This window comes from Fulvia fulva, chromosome 5, assembly GCF_020509005.1.
Source record: "Fulvia fulva chromosome 5, complete sequence".
In the NCBI taxonomy this organism is placed as follows: Eukaryota; Fungi; Ascomycota; class Dothideomycetes; order Mycosphaerellales; family Mycosphaerellaceae; genus Fulvia; species Fulvia fulva.
This window is the reverse complement of record NC_063016.1, coordinates 1,960,354-1,977,019: the sequence shown is the minus strand read 5'-3', so window position 1 is coordinate 1,977,019 and position 16,666 is coordinate 1,960,354. Positions and strand designations below refer to the sequence as shown.

At 55.4% G+C, this 16,666-nt stretch overlaps 7 protein-coding genes across 7 annotated transcripts; 2 read left to right on the top strand and 5 right to left on the bottom strand.

The window, feature by feature from the left end:
* Window positions 1-581: 581 nt before the first annotated feature.
* CLAFUR5_05881 (Polyadenylate-binding protein, cytoplasmic and nuclear) lies at window positions 582-2,992 on the bottom strand (the record flags this gene model as incomplete). Its single annotated transcript, XM_047905029.1, has 2 exons — window positions 582-753; window positions 807-2,992. 2 exons carry the CDS (start codon window positions 2,990-2,992, stop codon window positions 582-584), a joined length of 2,358 nt encoding a protein of 785 aa, XP_047761754.1.
* Window positions 2,993-4,133: 1,141 nt separating this feature from the next.
* CLAFUR5_05880 (FAD-dependent monooxygenase hkm7) lies at window positions 4,134-5,842 on the bottom strand (the record flags this gene model as incomplete). The annotated part of the gene is made up of 3 exons (XM_047905028.1): window positions 4,134-4,464; window positions 4,531-5,023; window positions 5,572-5,842. The coding sequence occupies 3 exons, from the start codon at window positions 5,840-5,842 to the stop codon at window positions 4,134-4,136; spliced, it is 1,095 nt and encodes a 364-aa protein (XP_047761755.1).
* Window positions 5,843-6,700: 858 nt separating this feature from the next.
* CLAFUR5_05879 (Alkanesulfonate monooxygenase) lies at window positions 6,701-7,984 on the bottom strand (the record flags this gene model as incomplete). Its single annotated transcript, XM_047905027.1, has 3 exons — window positions 6,701-6,958; window positions 7,015-7,351; window positions 7,449-7,984. 3 exons carry the CDS (start codon window positions 7,982-7,984, stop codon window positions 6,701-6,703), a joined length of 1,131 nt encoding a protein of 376 aa, XP_047762228.1.
* A 664-nt stretch (window positions 7,985-8,648) lies between these two features.
* On the top strand, window positions 8,649-9,775 carry CLAFUR5_05878 (Autophagy-related protein 3; the record flags this gene model as incomplete). The annotated part of the gene is made up of 2 exons (XM_047905026.1): window positions 8,649-9,181; window positions 9,235-9,775. The coding sequence occupies 2 exons, from the start codon at window positions 8,649-8,651 to the stop codon at window positions 9,773-9,775; spliced, it is 1,074 nt and encodes a 357-aa protein (XP_047762227.1).
* A 1,700-nt stretch (window positions 9,776-11,475) lies between these two features.
* CLAFUR5_05877 (uncharacterized protein) lies at window positions 11,476-11,944 on the top strand (the record flags this gene model as incomplete). Its single annotated transcript, XM_047905025.1, has 2 exons — window positions 11,476-11,544; window positions 11,606-11,944. The coding sequence occupies 2 exons, from the start codon at window positions 11,476-11,478 to the stop codon at window positions 11,942-11,944; spliced, it is 408 nt and encodes a 135-aa protein (XP_047762681.1).
* A 612-nt stretch (window positions 11,945-12,556) lies between these two features.
* Window positions 12,557-13,157, bottom strand: CLAFUR5_05876 (uncharacterized protein; the record flags this gene model as incomplete). Its single annotated transcript, XM_047905024.1, has 2 exons — window positions 12,557-12,820; window positions 13,020-13,157. 2 exons carry the CDS (start codon window positions 13,155-13,157, stop codon window positions 12,557-12,559), a joined length of 402 nt encoding a protein of 133 aa, XP_047762680.1.
* A 922-nt stretch (window positions 13,158-14,079) lies between these two features.
* Window positions 14,080-15,419, bottom strand: CLAFUR5_05875 (uncharacterized protein; the record flags this gene model as incomplete). Its single annotated transcript, XM_047905023.1, has 2 exons — window positions 14,080-15,004; window positions 15,055-15,419. The coding sequence occupies 2 exons, from the start codon at window positions 15,417-15,419 to the stop codon at window positions 14,080-14,082; spliced, it is 1,290 nt and encodes a 429-aa protein (XP_047762679.1).
* Window positions 15,420-16,666: the final 1,247 nt, after the last annotated feature.

The following is a 16,666-nucleotide window of genomic DNA, read 5'->3' as shown; positions in this document are numbered from 1 at the left end:
TTGCGGGTCCTATAGGCCTTGCCTTTCCGACCTGATTGCAGGGCACAGCACCATCGAGTGGCGTAGTTGCGGTGCTGACTCGAACAAAGGCAGTTGGGCCATTTACGAGCCACTGAAATCATGCATATCATCCATTCTCATGCGCTACACTGATTGATCGTACATTCCTATCCATCACCTCTCATCCACAAACTTTCGCAAATCTACCCTGAAAGCCATACTCCACCACATCTACTAGTCCGGTGTTGCTGCAGGTAATCATATTGAAAGTTGGGCTGAAAGTGTGCTCGGGTAGTGGTAGCAGTAGTGTTACAGTCGTACTAGCTCATACGGAACAGGCTGAGCTCGGTAAAGGGGTATCGTAGTAAGTCGTACGCCATCGATCCAGTTACCAAGAGCAACGTGGAGGTACAGCAGAAAAGAGCAGCCTCGCAATTCGATCGCCGATCGGAGCACCAGACGCCAGCAAAGGCATGGTACAATCAGCGGACCATTGCTTGGTGAGGCAAGTTGTGAAGAGGCCGACGAGCTCCACCATGAGGCCAGCGACCCGGTCCTGAGTAAGGCACACGGTCAGCTTTCTAAGCCTCGGCATCCTTGGTCTCCTCAACACCTGGGTTGAGGTTCTCGGTACCGTTGGGCTGAGCCTCGCTCTGGCCTTCGCCGGATGGGCCGTTGTGGTTCTTGAGGTACTCGTCGTAGACGTTGAGGGCCTCCTGGACCTTCTCGCGAAGAGCGTTGTCATCGCCCGTGCTGCGAAAAGTCAGTATAGAGTCAAAGAGCTTAGCTTGGATGTGAGCACTTACAGTCCGATGAGCTCCTCGTTGTCCATCTCGAGAAGCATACCAGTGATCTTCCCAGCGAGCTCAGGTTGCTGAGCGTGGATCTTGGGGTAGAGTGCCTCGCCGAGCATTTGCTTCTGCTGAGCAGGTGGAGCTTGGCCGAGAGCACCGAGGTCGATGCCAGCGGCTTGTCCGCGAGGGTTGCCTGCACGACCGCGTGCCTCACCATCGCGACCCATGCCGCCCTGCATGCCTCCGCGCTGACCGCCGAAGCCGCCACGACCGGATGGCATACCGCCTGGCTGACCCATCTGTGGTGGCATACCGGGCATACCTGGCATCATACCAGGCATCATTGGCATGCCGGGCATTGGGCCACCGCGACCAGCACCACGTCCACCCATGGCTTGAGCTTGAGCAGCCTGCATGAGCTGAGCGTAGGCTTGTGGGTTGGCGCCGTAACCTTGTGGGAAGCCCATCTGTGGTGCCATGCCGTATGGGATTTGTGGCATCTGAGGTTGACCACGACCACCCTGCTGTGGGAAACCGCCACGACCACCTTGCTGCGGCATGCCACCCATGAACGGCATCTGTGGCATCTGACCACGGCCACCCTGAGCTGGCATCATCATTGGCTGACCATTGGGACCCATGAACATCTGCGGCTGCATGAACTGTGGTGGCATGGCGCCGGCTGGGCCCTGCTGCTGCATGCGGACTTGGTTGCGCGCCTGGATACTGGCCTCGAGCTGGCTCTTGCGGACCTCCTTACGCTGCGCCAGAGCCACATAGAGTGGCTTACCGTGAATCATCTTCTGGTTGAGCTCGGTGACGGCCTTGGTAGCCTCATCAGGGTTCGAGAAGCAGACGAAGCCGAAGCCCTTGCTCTTGCCGAGAACCTTCTTCTCGCCGCCGATGGTGATGGTGTCCAGCTTCTTGGTCACATCCTCAACGTCATCTTCCTTCTTCTCGCCCTCTTCCTTCTTGTCATCCTCCTCCTTCTTTTCCTCGTCTTCGCTCTTCTTCTCGTCGTCCGACTTCTCGTCGTCCTTCTTCGAGGCAGCGACCTCATCGGCTGGGATGGTGTCGCGCATGACCTTGGCAGAAGTGATAGCACCGTATGGCTCGAAGATCTTGCGGAGCTCGTCGTCATCGATCTCGTCAGCCAAGTTCTTCACGTAGAGGTTGACGCCCTGGTACTTGGCGCTCTTCTCCTGGCGCTGGGCCTCGTACTGCTTGCGCAGCTCCTCCTCACGCTCGTGCTTCTTCTGAGCACGGCCGACGTACAGAGCCTGACCCTTGAAGTCGGAGCCGTTGAGTTCCTCAACAGCCTTGCCAGCATCCTCGTGGCGGATGTAGTTGACAAAGCCGAAGCCGCGGGATTTACCCTCCTGGTCGTGCGCGAGCGAAGCGGAAGTGATGTCACCGTACTTCTCGAACATGGCGCGGAACTCATCGTCAGTGGCCTCAAGATCGATGTTCTTGACATAGATGTTGGTGAAGTTGGCCTTCATCTCCTCGAACTTGCTCATGCGATCCTTCTTTGGGATGTGGTGGCCGACGAAGACCTTCTTCTCGTTCAAAAGCATGCCGTTAACCGACTTGATGGCCGAGTTAGCAGCCTCGGCAGTCTCGTAGTGGACGAAACCGTAGCCTCTGGAATTGCCGTGCTCGTCCTGAGCGACCTTGCAAGAGAGGATGTTGCCGAAGGCAGCGAAAGTGTCGTGGAGAGCCTTGTTGTCGATCGCGCCGTCCAGGTTCTTGATGAAAACGTTGCCCTGGCCAGTCTTGCGCAGAGCTGGGTCACGCTGCGACCACATGATGCGGCATGGCTTGCCCTTGATTAGAGTGTAGTTCAGCTCCTCGAGAGCGCGCTCGCCATCGCTGGCGCTGTTGTAGTTGACGTACGCGTAGCCAAGCGAGCGGCGGGTGACGGCGTCACGGCAGACACGGATCGACGCGACCTGTCCGATGGAAGAGAAGAGCTCGAAGAGCATGGCCTCGGTGACGGAAGGGTCGAGCTCACCGACATAGAGCGAGGCCGAGTTCGGGTTGGCGTTGGAGGGAGCGGCCGAGGTGGGAGTCGGCATGTCGTTCACGTCGTTGCCCGGGGCTGGGATGGTGGTGTTGACCTGGTTACCGTTCGTGGCAGCAGCATCTGGAGAGGAGGCCTGGCCGGCAGGGGAGGTCGCGTTCTGCACGTCAGACATGTTCGCGATGGGTGAGTCTGTCTGGTTGGGCGATGTCAGATGCGCCTTCTTTTGTGAGGTATAAAGAAGGTGAAGTGGTGTGGAAGGTATTGTTGTGCGCTTTGGGGTGTGGACAAAGAGCCTTTTGAGGGAGGGTGAGCGTACAAATTCTTGGCTGCGGACTCTTTTTGTGCTGGCGACGTCGAGCTGGACGAGCGATGGGGCAATTGACGAGCTGCGCGTGATTGTCAGTATGTGTGTCGCTGGATGATAATGACGGGCGCGTTTGCTGCGGCGATGTACTCACATGTCGTGTGTCTGGGAATGGGTCTCGCTACGGCGCAGGACAGGAGCGGTGGTGAGAGCCGACTGGGTGAGAGTCGGGACGGGGTTTTTGATGAATTTTCACGTTTTTTTGGACCTGATCTCCGAGTGTACGAGCAGAAGAGGGTAAACTGCTTGTGTTGGGGCGGCGGAGGAGGATGACTTTGAGGATGGAGGGTGCAAGCAGGAGCGTGAGCAAAGATCAGCCAACGTACCTGACGAGAAAACTTGCCGCCAAGCCTCGCTCTTTCTCTTGCTGTCCGCGGGCGGGCACGCCGGGAAGGTGCGTGGGCAGGGATCTTCGGCTGCACCCGGCTTAGCGCGCGCTCGAAACACGTCGCCCGTGGGTGGACGTGCCGGCACTAGGAAGATGACATCAATTGTGCATGAACAGCACGTGCAGTCTCGTCCAAATTCGATACAGTACATGTAATAATAAGTCTGGATGGAAGCTCATCACCAAGGCACATGCCGACCGACCACGGTCCACGAGAGCACTTTCCACATTGTATACCCCAGACCGCAGAGCTCAGCCTGTCACTGCCGTGATTATGCCTATCGGTAACGACAACAAGGGAGCGGCTGGTGCAGTAACAGCTGTCGCAGCCTCGCAGGCACATGCAGGCACAAGAAGCAGGCGCTAGCAACGTCAGCCCGGGAGACCATTAACGCAAGTATAGCCTACAATGCGGCTGCATGTCAGCAAGCTCATCCTGACAGAACACTACCGGCACCAAGGCAGTCGGACATGGTCTGCAGCGTCTCACGAGTGGATTGGAAGATGGTGCTGCTCGTGTAGCGAAGGGGTTGAGGATGGCTCGCAATTCGTGTTCTGTCTTTAGATATCTGTGCTTTCGGTGCTCTCCCTATCCTGCCCAGAATCTCTGCGCGGTTCCCGCTCTGCAAGCATAAACCGCGCCAACCACTCTTCCAGCGCTCCCAGATCCTCCAACGACTCAACCCAAGCAACGAACTGGTCTGGTCTAATCAAAACCAGTGCGCCTTTGTTCGGATCCACACCATATGCCTTGTGAGCATTGACGGTAGTATCATCCTTCCCTTCCGAAGGCCAGTCGGCATAGATAGTATCGTACCTTCGACCCGCCACTTCATCCAATGGAAAGTATGCCTCGTGGAAGTCTGGCAATTCAACATCATTGGTAGTGGCGCTGTGAAACAGCAGCACATCCATCCACTTCGACTATCTCGAGGACGAAGGGATGTAGCGAGCTGACAGCTGTACGATTTGATCACCCAGACTGTTGACGGTAGCCAGCTGTGATATCTGCGCTACATCTCCAGCAAAGACCATGAGGCGCCACTGTCCATTGCTCTTGAGAAGTGATTGTGACCACGCCATATCGCCTCTGGCCTGACTCCACACTGTCACATCAGGGAACGTGGTTCCTAGCTTGAGCTCAGATGCAGCGCTCTGACGAGCAGTATCACCATCCGCTGTAACCAGAGAGCAGTGGTCATATTGCAGGAGTGTGCCGTTGTTCTCCTGCAGACGAGCGTATATCTTATTTATCGCTGCTCCGTCACGATCCTGGCGAGCTGTTAATACGGCGGCCATGTCTCTATCGTGGGCAATGAGGCGGCGAGCCACTGGGATCCGCCCGTGCTCGTATGTGCTCAAAATCTTTGGAGATAGTTGTCCATTGACAACGCCAGCGATCTTCCACGAGACAAGAGGTTGTACGCGTCGTGCTGCGAGATGTTCATGCCCTGTGGAGCACAACGAAGTCAGCCATATTCGCATAGCGCTCGTAGCTGTGCCATATATTCACCTGACCTCCTTTCGGGGAGTGGGTGTGAATTGAATCACCTGCCAGGAAGACTCGCTCGAGGTATGCGGTATGGTTGCACACCCGCTGGCCAACACGATATACCGTATGCCAGTCGCAATACTTATAGTCCATTGTGTACGGCGCTAAGATATCTCTAGCAGCGTCGAGAGACACAGGCTTTGCACCTCTCTCGACAACGGGACCGCCCCTCAGCCTTACTGCATCTCCGAAAGCGGCTTCGGCATACCACGAAGAGGTTTTTCGCGCGAAGGGATTCGATGATTCTCTATCCTAGGCCTTACGACTACTCTATATAATCCGAAAGTACAAACGAAAGTCGCGTTAACAACTCCCCCAAGCTTCCGTACAAACCGTACCCGTTAACAAACGCTTCCTGCTCCGTATACCCCTAATGCATAAGGCCAGATTGAAGACGTCCAGTAGTTGGCCCTGCAACGTTCCTGTCTCTCTGATGCCGCGAGATACCAGCCTGAATATCGCCATCGAAGGACCACAACGACCACTCCCCAAACGAAGCGGCAACGCTACTGATCTTGTCAGCGATGCTATAGCTGTCCCAGATCTCGACGGTCCTCGTCATGAGACCGTCGGCCCGTCCGTTGAGTTTTCTTGTGCCCCTTCGATCAATGATGCGATGCTTCACACCATGCTCTGAGAGATACATGCTGGCCATCATGCCAGCAGGGCCCGCGCCTGCAAACAAGAGGTCGACGTTGCTGTGCTTGGTAGTGGCCATATTGAACAAAGGCGCCGAGCGTGTGTGGAAATCGGCACTCTGTAAGAAGGCCGCAAACAGCTCAAGTAGGTCGTTGGCAATATAATATAGATGGTGTCAAATCGTTTCCAGCTGCATGCCCTAGAAGGATTCGGATTTCCCGATCGATACTCTGCAAGCCGCAAGGACGATGACTTTGTGTCAATTGATTTACCACTCGCGGTGGTATTGGGGTCTCGCGTCTCGAGCTCGAAGCCAGCCTCCGTGCCATCAGATGAAGATGCTTGGTTCTTCGTGATATATTTGGGGTTGCGATAAGCTATCCGGCTACTAAGACCATCCGCAGGAGCAACATCATGCGCAATAAGCCTAAAGCTAGGAGGGAGTGACAGGGCGACGATCCCGCGAAAAAGGAAAGGACGGCGTGAGGAAGACTTGATGAGGTATACAGCATCGGGATGGCCGTTGCCCGCTACAGACTGCATTCTGGTTAGCCGACTTTACCGAAAGAGCCCCTTCACCTGTGAGCAACCCAGGCGTGCTGTGTCAGACGATCTTTCGGATTGAATAGGGATACAGCAATGCGCAAAGCGCCTCGTGCAGGTCGCTATATCCACGCATCACTTTAGCATGCCGGTAGGTCCAAGCAACGATGTTCGTAGCGAAGACGGCGACGCGCTTTGCGGCAACGAACCCTGTCCACAGCCCTTGGAGTATTGCAACATGAAATGGCGCTGAAGCTTTAGATAGGTCTCATCTTTGGATATCGAGTACTCTCATGCTGTTGACTCAAATCCACAGGATGCCGTCCCCATCGGCCACGCACCTGAGCTCGATGCTGAACTCACGCGATGCTGACGCCGAGATGTAGACTGCCGATCAACCATCTACCACGGCTGATGTGGCACCATTCTTGAGAGAGCGATCGCCGTTTTCCTTGCTCAATACAGCTCTTACTCGGGGTAAGACATGTCGTCCATAGTCAATCGCATCGTTCAAGTTGTCATAGCCACGAATGCTGATCAGGTCACATCCCAGGTCAACATAATCCAGGATCGAATCAGCGATGGTCTGGTATGAACCGACCAGCGCTGTAGAAGCACCACGAGCGTTCGTCGCGGTTACAGTTGGGTACCACTTATTCAGAGTCAGCTGACCGGTAGTGGCTGTCACATTAGAAGAACGACACGTACCAGAGCACGATCTTGGACCTCTCCACGTGCTGCGATCTCCAACAAACGCTGTGAGCCTACATTCTGAGGAGTTCCAGCAGCAGCGGGCACGATCCCTTGGCCTTTGTCGCGATTGCCAGTGAGGGCATCGAGTGTGCGGTGAGCCTTCTGCCAGGCAAGGTCATCACTCTCGGCCGTTATGGGCCTGAATGTGACCCAGATTCGCGGGCGGTCGGTACGGCCAGCCTTCTCAGCTTCGGCGTAGATACGATCGATCTGCTGTTTGGTCTCTTTCAATGGCTCACCCCAAAGACCAAAGATATCGGCCAACGAGCCTCCAACACGATAAGCCTCGTCACTGTGTCGACATTGCGTCAGCTATGCTCTGTATGACCTCGAATTGGTAGAGTAAGGTCAAGACGTCTCGAGAAGCGCTTTTTGGAATCAACACGTACCTTGATCCACCGACGGAGACAGGAATACTACTACCGTTGACAGGACGGACGGTGTTGCTGAACTGCTTGAACTGGTAATGCTTGCCATCCCAATCAAATGGCTCAGCCGACTGCCAAGCCCGTTTGAGGATCTTGATGTACTCCTCAAGTCGTTCGTATCGTTGATCTTTACTTAGGAAGTCCCCCTCCTTGGCTTGCTCAGCATCAGAGCCACCGGCGATGAAGTGCACCACCGCGCGTCCTTTGCTCAACTGATCAAGAGTAGCCAGGGCCTTCGCTGCGACTGTAGGGTACATGGTGTTCGGCCTGAGAGCAATGATGACTTTCAGATTTTTCGTGTGGGCGGCGATGGTGGCTCCAGTCGTGAAAGGGTCGAAGCTTCCACTTCCATAGGGCTGGAGAGTGTAGTTGAAGTCATACTCGTCGAGATTGCGCGCGTAGCGTGCCAGGTAGTCTGGGTCGATGGGAGCACCAGGTATGGGGTCCAGCTCCGTGCTTGCATTTGGGAATGCCAGAGAGATGAATTCGAATACCATTTTCGTAAGTGCGCGGCTTGTGATGTGACGGTGGTATTCAAGACAATTCGACTTTGCTGACGCCTTGGACGGAAGCTCTCTGCGGAGTTGGCATCTTTTGTGCTGTTCGTTCTTGTGGAGCTTCCAAAGGCGTGATCATAGGGCTGCTTTCACCATAGCTTTTATCGCATGCAACTGCATCCGAACTCGGTCGACATTCGTAAGCGACCTCTGCACCAAGAGAGAATGGACAAGTCTGAGCGCGTCGTGTAGCTCATCCAAGCAAAAGACATTGTTCCCGACCCGCTGCGGCGTTCTTGCTTCGCGAAGAGCACAGTGGCGGTTCTGAAGTCGACGCGGTGCCATACTTCATCTTTGGTCACATCGACTTCCGTATCGCTATCGTCGCGCACGTGTCTGGTCACAGTTGAGGTGGATGTTTGGCTGTGCTCGGCGCGACCGAGAGACTCTCGGCGACACGGCAGCTGACAAAGGTAACAGGGATTAGGTGGGGCAAGGTCCGACCGAGGGCCCGAGGGGTTGCTGGTTGCTGCCGCCTCTCGTGAGCTCCACCTTGTGATCGATGACAATCACGAACAAACAATCAAGCCTTACACTGCCTGCCGTTGCTGCCGCCTTAACTTGATCAACAAGGTCTTGCTCTGATACTAACATCTCGCCTGACATGCAGAACCTCATACACACATTCATCGACCCGCTAAGGGACCGATTCGCGCCCATCAACAACACCTCCAATTTCCGCTCCACCGGCCAGATCACGCCCGAAGAGTTCCAGGCTGCTGGTGAATTCCTCGTGCACAAGTTCCCTAGCTGGAAGTGGGCAGATGCAGCTTCACCGAGCCAGCGAGTCTCCTACTTCCCGGCCGGCAAGCAGTATCTGGTGACTCGCGGAGTGCCTTGCCGCAAGCGCATCAAGGCCGATGACTTCGCCGGCTCCGATGCAGAGGACCAGCTGGTGCGGGACATGCTGAAAGAGACAGGCGGCGACGCTGGCGGTGAAGATGATGGCTGGCTGAAGGCGGGTGGTAGCAGTGGACCTGAAGACAGCAAGCTCCTCAAAGACGTTAGAACTGTTGACGAGGACGGTAAAGTCGGGGAAAACGCTGAGGAGGAGGATGAGATCCCAGATATGGACGACGAAGAGGATGACGAGGAGGCTATCATTCGCGACACCAGCGCAGGCAGGAAGGACGAAGGGTGAGATACTGATCCGTCCCTGCTCTCGGTGGCCTGAGAACTAACGCTCCCAGACTGCGGACCTACACGCTCTACATTACCTACACTCCATACTACCGCACACCTCGTCTCTACCTCCTTGGCTACGATGCAGCCTCCAACTCGCCGCTACCTCCGATCAGCATGATGGAAGACATCGTCGGTGACTACAAAGACAAGACTGTGACCCTCGAGGACTTCAACTTCACCGATCCGCCGATCAAGACTGCCTCCGTACATCCCTGCAAGCATGCAAGCGTTATGAAGGTGCTCTTGGATCGTGCCGATGCTGCCTTGAAGCTTCGCATCGAAAAGATGAAGCATGGAGAGAAGCCAGCCTTGGCGGGCATGGAAGGACTGGTTGACCAGACCTCAGCCTTGGGTCTTCAAGAGAAGGACAAAGCGTCGAAGAGCAAGGACAAGGATGGCGAGGCGGACTGGGAAGTGCTGTCTGGAGATGGTGCTGACGATCCAGAGGTGCCGGCCATTCGCGTGGACCAGTATCTCGTGGTATTCCTCAAGTTCATGGCTTCTGTCACTCCAGGCATCGAGCATGACTTCACCATGGGTGTCTGACTGCGTACGGTGCCAAAAGTCAATTGGCTTAAATGGATCCTCCTTCGCGCCGGTCTAGATTTCCCGAGAGAAGGTTCTTGGATGGAGGTCAAGCGTCTGTGGGGTGGAGGAGTCATGGCAGTTGGAGTGGACTAAGACTCTGACGAGTCAACGAACTGTTTGCAGCGTTGCATATTAGAAGGAGTTCTGGGTAGAAGGACCGGCGTTCTGGCGGCGGGTTTGGCCTAGAGATACCACCACCATGAAGGTAGCACTGTCCGCACAGGACTCAGCAGAACGAAGTCGAAATCGCGATCAGCAGGTTATTTGCGGACGTAGCAGTCGCCGCTGTCATGTTCTTTACGTTGATTGCATCTCGACGCAGTCGCTGTGAAGGCTCCAGAGCATCGGGAGCTCGCCTAGACTGTACGGCACACCACACACGTGGCTGCGTTCACCGGCGTGAAGTCTCTCGATTCTGAAACGGCGGAGGCGACATCGATGTGGCGGCGGGGTAGACGAGGTGGTCCCGCGCGATGGCGCCCCGTACAGCATGTTTGATAGGTGCAGCTGGATGCTCCATGTACATTCGACGGGGCAGTACACAGGTAGGTCATGCGCACGCAGGGAATGCTCAATGATACTTTCCTCAGCAGTTGATTATGTTACTAGCGGCCGCTGTCAAGGCACTAGGCGAACCAGAGAGTTGGCTCTCCGTTTCAGCCTCGAGTTTCGCCGACAACCGTTCTTACGACGCCCGCAATGCGGCAATGGTCTGCTGCTGTACTGCGGGAGTGGCATCACAAGCCATCGTCTGCAGTTGAGATGACATATTCGGCTAACTATCGGACAATTCGCATCTTGAGCACCCGAGCTCAGCCCAAGCGAGTGCGCGGTCGATGGTCGATCGTGCGCTCGTGCAATATAGAACCCCTGCTTCCGTCTGCCGGCAGTGCTCAATCTCCAAACCAGGCACGTGCCAGGGTAGAGTAGCGTCCTTGTGTGCTGTTGCTGAAGCGGGTAACGGGTTGTGCACGACGTATAGCACCTCACACGGTCACACCCTACTAGGCTTATTTCCATCGCAACGTCTTTTCGCCATGCCCGTTCAGCCTCTTCCTCCGCCCCACGACAAGGCGGCTCCGTCGGGAGGGTACATCTGGACGCTGGTGGCATGCGAAAGCAGTGCTGCAGCAGACCCTTGCCGCCTGCGCCGACTGGCTTCCTGCCCAAGATGGCACTAAGAGGTACCACCTCACCATCTGCTCAGTCAGACCCATGCGCAAGCTCGACAATCCGGCCGTGCAGGAGCAAGATTGGACTGGGAGATTGCCTTGTAGGCTTGTCCTGCCGCCGAACGTCATGAAGATCTCGCCTACCGCGGACTTACATGTAGGTGATCGTCCCCTCTTCGCTTCTGTGCCACGACCTGGAACCTGCCTCACGTACACTTCACGCGCGTGCATCTCAGGCACAGCTACTACTTCTAGTACATCGACGATCCACAAGGCCAGACTGCAAACAGCCACCAGCTGTCGTGACACATCGATCCAAGGACGAAACACACATCAGCAGGATCTTGCTCTCTCCACACTTCATCACGACCGAAATAGACGAACGCATGGCACGGGCTTGCGCATGAAGCCGGCAGTGAGCAATGCGGCTTCTGGTGTTTGACCTTGGGCACAACAGACCGCCGCACCACCCATACACCTAGCACGATGGCATCCACCGAGAACTGGATGTTGAGGGCGCAGAGGCGAAGGAATGCCGAGCTTAGTCTATTGAGGGTGTGTCCCTCGGTCGCCTGCCGCTGTTTGCTCAGCCAGGAATGCTAACATTGCCTTGTAGCGCCCCAGCGAGGCAGGAAGCCAGAGCACAGCAGCAAGTGACAGACATGACACAATGTCACCAGCTTCACCCAAAAGCAACCACAGCACAAAAACAACTTCCAGTTTCGATCAGCTTCATGCATTACAGACTCAACTCCGGAACAACACCGCTCAGATTGAAGCGAATGAGGCCCGAATGCGCGACATTGAGAAAGGCGACAATCGGATGGGCGCTGAGATCCAGGATCGACTTTCTGCTGTGATGGAGCTGAATGAACGACTTAACATGTTGCGGGACGTACTGGCTAGAGCGGATCGGGTGTCGAAGGGCGAGTTTGGGAAGGATCAATCTTATTGAGGGCTAGCATGGCATGCATGTGCTGCAGCGAAGGCGTTAAGGGTGGTGCGTGTGTTCTAATCTGATATGAAGACAAAAACTGATGGAGTGACACAGGTTCATCGTAGAGGTCGGACATGCATTGCATTTGCCACCCACCGGCGCAGACTGATAGCTTAGAGATACCATGGGGCAGGGCGTGTATAACACTATGTAACAATAGCGAACGTGCCGAGCAAGGTGCACGACGAGAACGGGATGGTGCCTGCATCAGACTAGGGGCAATATCTCGTCATATACAACAGCAACACTGCAGCGTAGCGACTACACGCAATGCTGAAGGATCAAAGCGTGCACCTCTATACAAAGACATCAAGTACGTCGAAGGTGCCGGAAGCGCTTTGGACTGCTTGAATGTGCTGTCGCTTTTTGAAGCGAGGCCGCCACCTCCTCTGTCAAGACCCATGGAAAGCGCAAGAGCATTGATCATATTTCAGTCGTTGTACCATCATCATCGTAAGCAACCAGCACTCTCTCTATCAACTTTGACGCCACACAGTGGCAGCAGCAGCAGCAGCATCACAACCCAACCCTACCCATCCCACCTCCTCCTCCCCATGCCCGACCTCATGCTCAATAACTAAAATAATACTGCGGCTTCCACGGCCTTTGACTATCCGTCACCTGCACCGCCTCCCTCTTCCTCGCCCCCAACGTCACTCCCTTCTCCCTCATAACCCTCTCCGCAAACGCCTGCATCCTGTCCATCAGGCTCGTTGTCCTCTTGGCTCGTGTCCACGTCGCACTCGCGAAGTCTTCGTCATCTTCGGCGTCGCGGGCGTGCATGGACCAAGCGGGCGTCATGTCTCGATGCGAGAGGCCGGAGTGGAGTTCGCGCTGAGGGGGAGAAGGGGATGTTAGTGGGTGGGAGGTGAGGTGAGGTAGATGGTCTTTGGTGGCGGTGTACGTGGAGGAGGTGCTGGAACCAGGGGTGGAAGTAGCAGCCGGGGAGGTTCCGACGGAGACACGGCTTTGATGCTGGGGTTGGTTTTGGTGTTTCATTTAGGGCGTAGGGTTGGGGGAGTGGCGGACTTACCTCATCTCTCATGCCCTCGGCCCATCGTTTCTCGATGTCTGCGTATGCTGCTGTTCGGGTGACTGGAGTGGCGAAAACGATTGTGGTAAGGATGGTGAGGGTTAGGAGGAGCTGGACGAGGCAGGATGGGGTTTGCATGGTGATCGCAGCCCGTAGATGTGGATGTAGTGGTAGATCTCTTGTGTGTACCTGGCAAAATTACGCTTCAAGCGAATGACAGCGACACTTCTCCGTCTCGAAGCGAATGATCGACGAAGCTGTTAGCTGGAGGCAGTAGTGAGCCAAGAAGTAGATGGAAGGGCAAGACAAGTGAACTTATGAATGACTCCTTGACAGGCATGACAGCTCGCATGAGCGCCAGACCGGCCACTTACCTGCAGCCATTCTCGTTTGGCATCTGCAAGGTACGCAGTATGATCCTTCAGCCAGATCAGCCGCGCATACAGAAATCGCCATACAACGTCAGCATCGCTCTGTGTCAAGTTGAGTGGAGCACGCAAAGGGGCGGGCAAGGAGCGCGCAGTCTGGAGCTTTTGTGTCGAGCCACACGTTAGATGCAACGCGTCCTGGAATGTGTCCTGCCAAAGTGGTCGCATGAAAGACCAAAGCTCCAGATCAAAGTCTCAATCGAAGCAAGGGGCTCCACAAAGAGATGGAACTCCATTCCTCGACTGACATCTGAAATGGAAGGTGACATTCATGATTCGTGATCATAGAGCTTTGCGCTCAAGTACGTAAAGAATGGCACTGCACTGGAGCCATTTTTGGGGTATCTTCCTGCCTGGAATCCGTCCGGCATGCCATGAAAATTCATCTATATCCTTTTGTCCTCCGCGAGAAGTACCGACCAGCAGTATTCAAATTGTTCGCTAGGCTAGTGCCAACGCGACACTGATACTTCTTCACAAGGCGTATCCGTGCCTCGAGACGTTGTATCTCTGGAAGTGATGCCGTCAAGCGTCCCAAGTGGAGTGCCAAAGTTAATAAGCACTCTCTCCTTGAGTTCGATGTGATCGTGCGTATACTCCTGGACATGCGCATCTGGTAATGCGTCGACACTCTATGCCTTGTCCTGAGATGTTCTCCTCGGACCGAAACCAGCGAGTGATCCGAAAGGGGCGCCGAAGTTCGTGCTGGTCTTCTTCTTCAACTTGATACCTCCTTGCTCGAACTCGGCCTGCACTTTCGCCTCGTGCACCTCCTGAGGGGAGAAGGTGCCTGTGTTTCGCGATACTTGAGACAATGTTGGGCTAAGAGCATTTGACCCTGCTTCGCTTTGTGCCTGATGCGTTGGAAGTGGTGCAAGGGGTTTCTCTTCATTCAGTTTGGCCTGCGATTCTGGGCTCACATCTTTGCCGTCACGCTCAGCGGGAGATGCTGGAGACGCTAGGCCAGGCGACTTTTGCGAGAATATCATGGGCTTGCCGTTCTCTGGATGATCCACGATGTTCTCCAATCTCTTGCTCAACGCTTCCAGAGTGAAGTTAGTTGCATCGGGCTGATGCGGGAGGGCCGGCATGTTCAGTGGTCCGTTCAATGCCGGATCTTCCTCATCGTCACTGCTCTTTACAAGCAGCGTGTTGATGTGCGTGTTGTTTCGCGTAGGCGTATCTTCGATTCCATCCATTGCCATGTTACCGGGTGGAGGTGTCGGCGGCCGGGGAGCCTTTAAAGGCGTATGCCCTGCAAGAACGCGGTTCTTAGGTGGAGGCGGTGAGGTGCCGCTTCTCTGTGAAGGCGACGTGGGTATCTCTGTGACCTGCAGCCCTTCGGCATTGGTGAAGGAAACGAGGCTTTCTCGTCGTGGTTCCTCGCTCGGTGCCTCTGTTATGGTGGGCAGCTCAATCGAGGTCGGGGCGCCATTCCGTCTGATGGACAGCGGCTCGATATTCTCGTCTTCCGCGATGGTGGGGAGCAATGCTCGCGAGTGTGGTGATGTGATGTCCGTTCCGGCTGAAGGCGACAATATCGGAGATTTTGCTGGGCTGTCATCAAGTCAGCGGTGAAGGGCGCGTATTCGCTCATGGAGCAATACCTCCAATGGTCGTCGCTCTTCAGCAACTGCTCTAATTGTGCGACGCGCTCGAGGAGATGCTGTCTCTCCAAGCCCCATGTGTGTCGTTCTTTCGCGAAAGCGTCGTGTAGGCCTTGGATGGTCTCGTGCTGCTGGTCGACAATGACGTGCAAGAGTCCGACATTGCTCGCCGGACTGAGCGGACTTGCGCGTCCCATGTTCAAGTTGGAGTTGGAGTTTGAGCGTGAAGATGGCGAAGTCGACCGGCTGCGGCGATTCTGAGTAGGCGGAATGAGGGCGTCGTTGGATGTTCGTTCAAAAGCGAGCGGTGGACTTTTGGGCCGGCGTTCTGGCCTGTCGGGCATGGAAGAGGACGCGAAAGACATGGTGACTGGAGGTGAAAAGCACACAGAGTCCCACTAGTAGTAGAACTACATGTAGGGACAGGGATTGACCGACAGGCGACAGCAAGTGCGCGACATCCACCAATCGGAGGCATGACGCGTGCTGGGGGAAGATCCGAGATCCTTTCCTGCTGGCACTTGGCATTGTTGCTGCCCTGCCGGCCCGATGTTCCACATCCCCGACGAAGCTTCGTTCCTGGCGCTAGAACTCTACTAGAAGACCATCCCCCGAAGGACGAAGGGACTGTCGCCGCAAAGTCGTCTCGAACTGCTCGCCCTCCCCTTTCACATGTCTTGTCCACGTCCACGTCCACGTCCACGTCCACGTCCACGTCACTGTCACATGCTGTGCTCTGGCCTTGGCCTTCACCTTCCGTTGAGAGCTGCAGGTCCACAGAAGCAGCATCCACTTGCACATGCCACGCACACACGCTTGCCCACCAACCGCAGCCGGCTCTGACACCAACACCGAGATTGACATTTCGAGCCCAAGGATTTTGGCTGTGGCGTGAGCACGATCATGCGTTGCCATTTTTCTGGGTCCGATGGTGAATCAACGAAGAAGACCTGGAAAGCAGCAGAGGAGACACTTGCAATGTACGTGACCTCCATATCGTCTTGATGAAAATCTGTACATCGTGTCTCCGCTCCCGTCGCTGCCAAGAGATGCATCATAAAGTTCGTACCAGTGTGTCCCTTTGCTCCCTTCAGCTTATGCCATCGTCTCCAGAAAACGTGATTGTATCGGTATCCTTCAAGAGCAATGCTGTACTATATCCTCTGCGTCCAACTGAGAAACGATCGCGGGCGAGACTGATCCACAGCTCTGGGCAAGCCGTCTATTCTGGGTCATGTCAGTCGAGCAAAAACGAGAAAGAGATGGACTAGGTGATATGATGGTCTGCTACAAGCAGGTCGGTCCGTTTGGAAGCTTCCTGGACAAGCGGGCGCGGACACAGCCATGGCCATGGTGGTAGAGAGCAGCCACAGCGTGGCCGGCAGGCCATACAATACTCCGTCGAGTGCAGAGAAGTGTGTGCTCTACTACCTCCCAGCATGGCCCACAATGCGATCCGTCATCGGTTGAGGAACACTGAGAAGCGGATGCTTGTCCTTGACGGGAGGATACGTGTCGATGAACTGTCGAAGAGGTTGCAGGCTGGTAGAAGCGGACGAAACGAACGCCGCAAGAATCTCGCAGGATCCAACAAGTCGCCTTCGATCTTGCT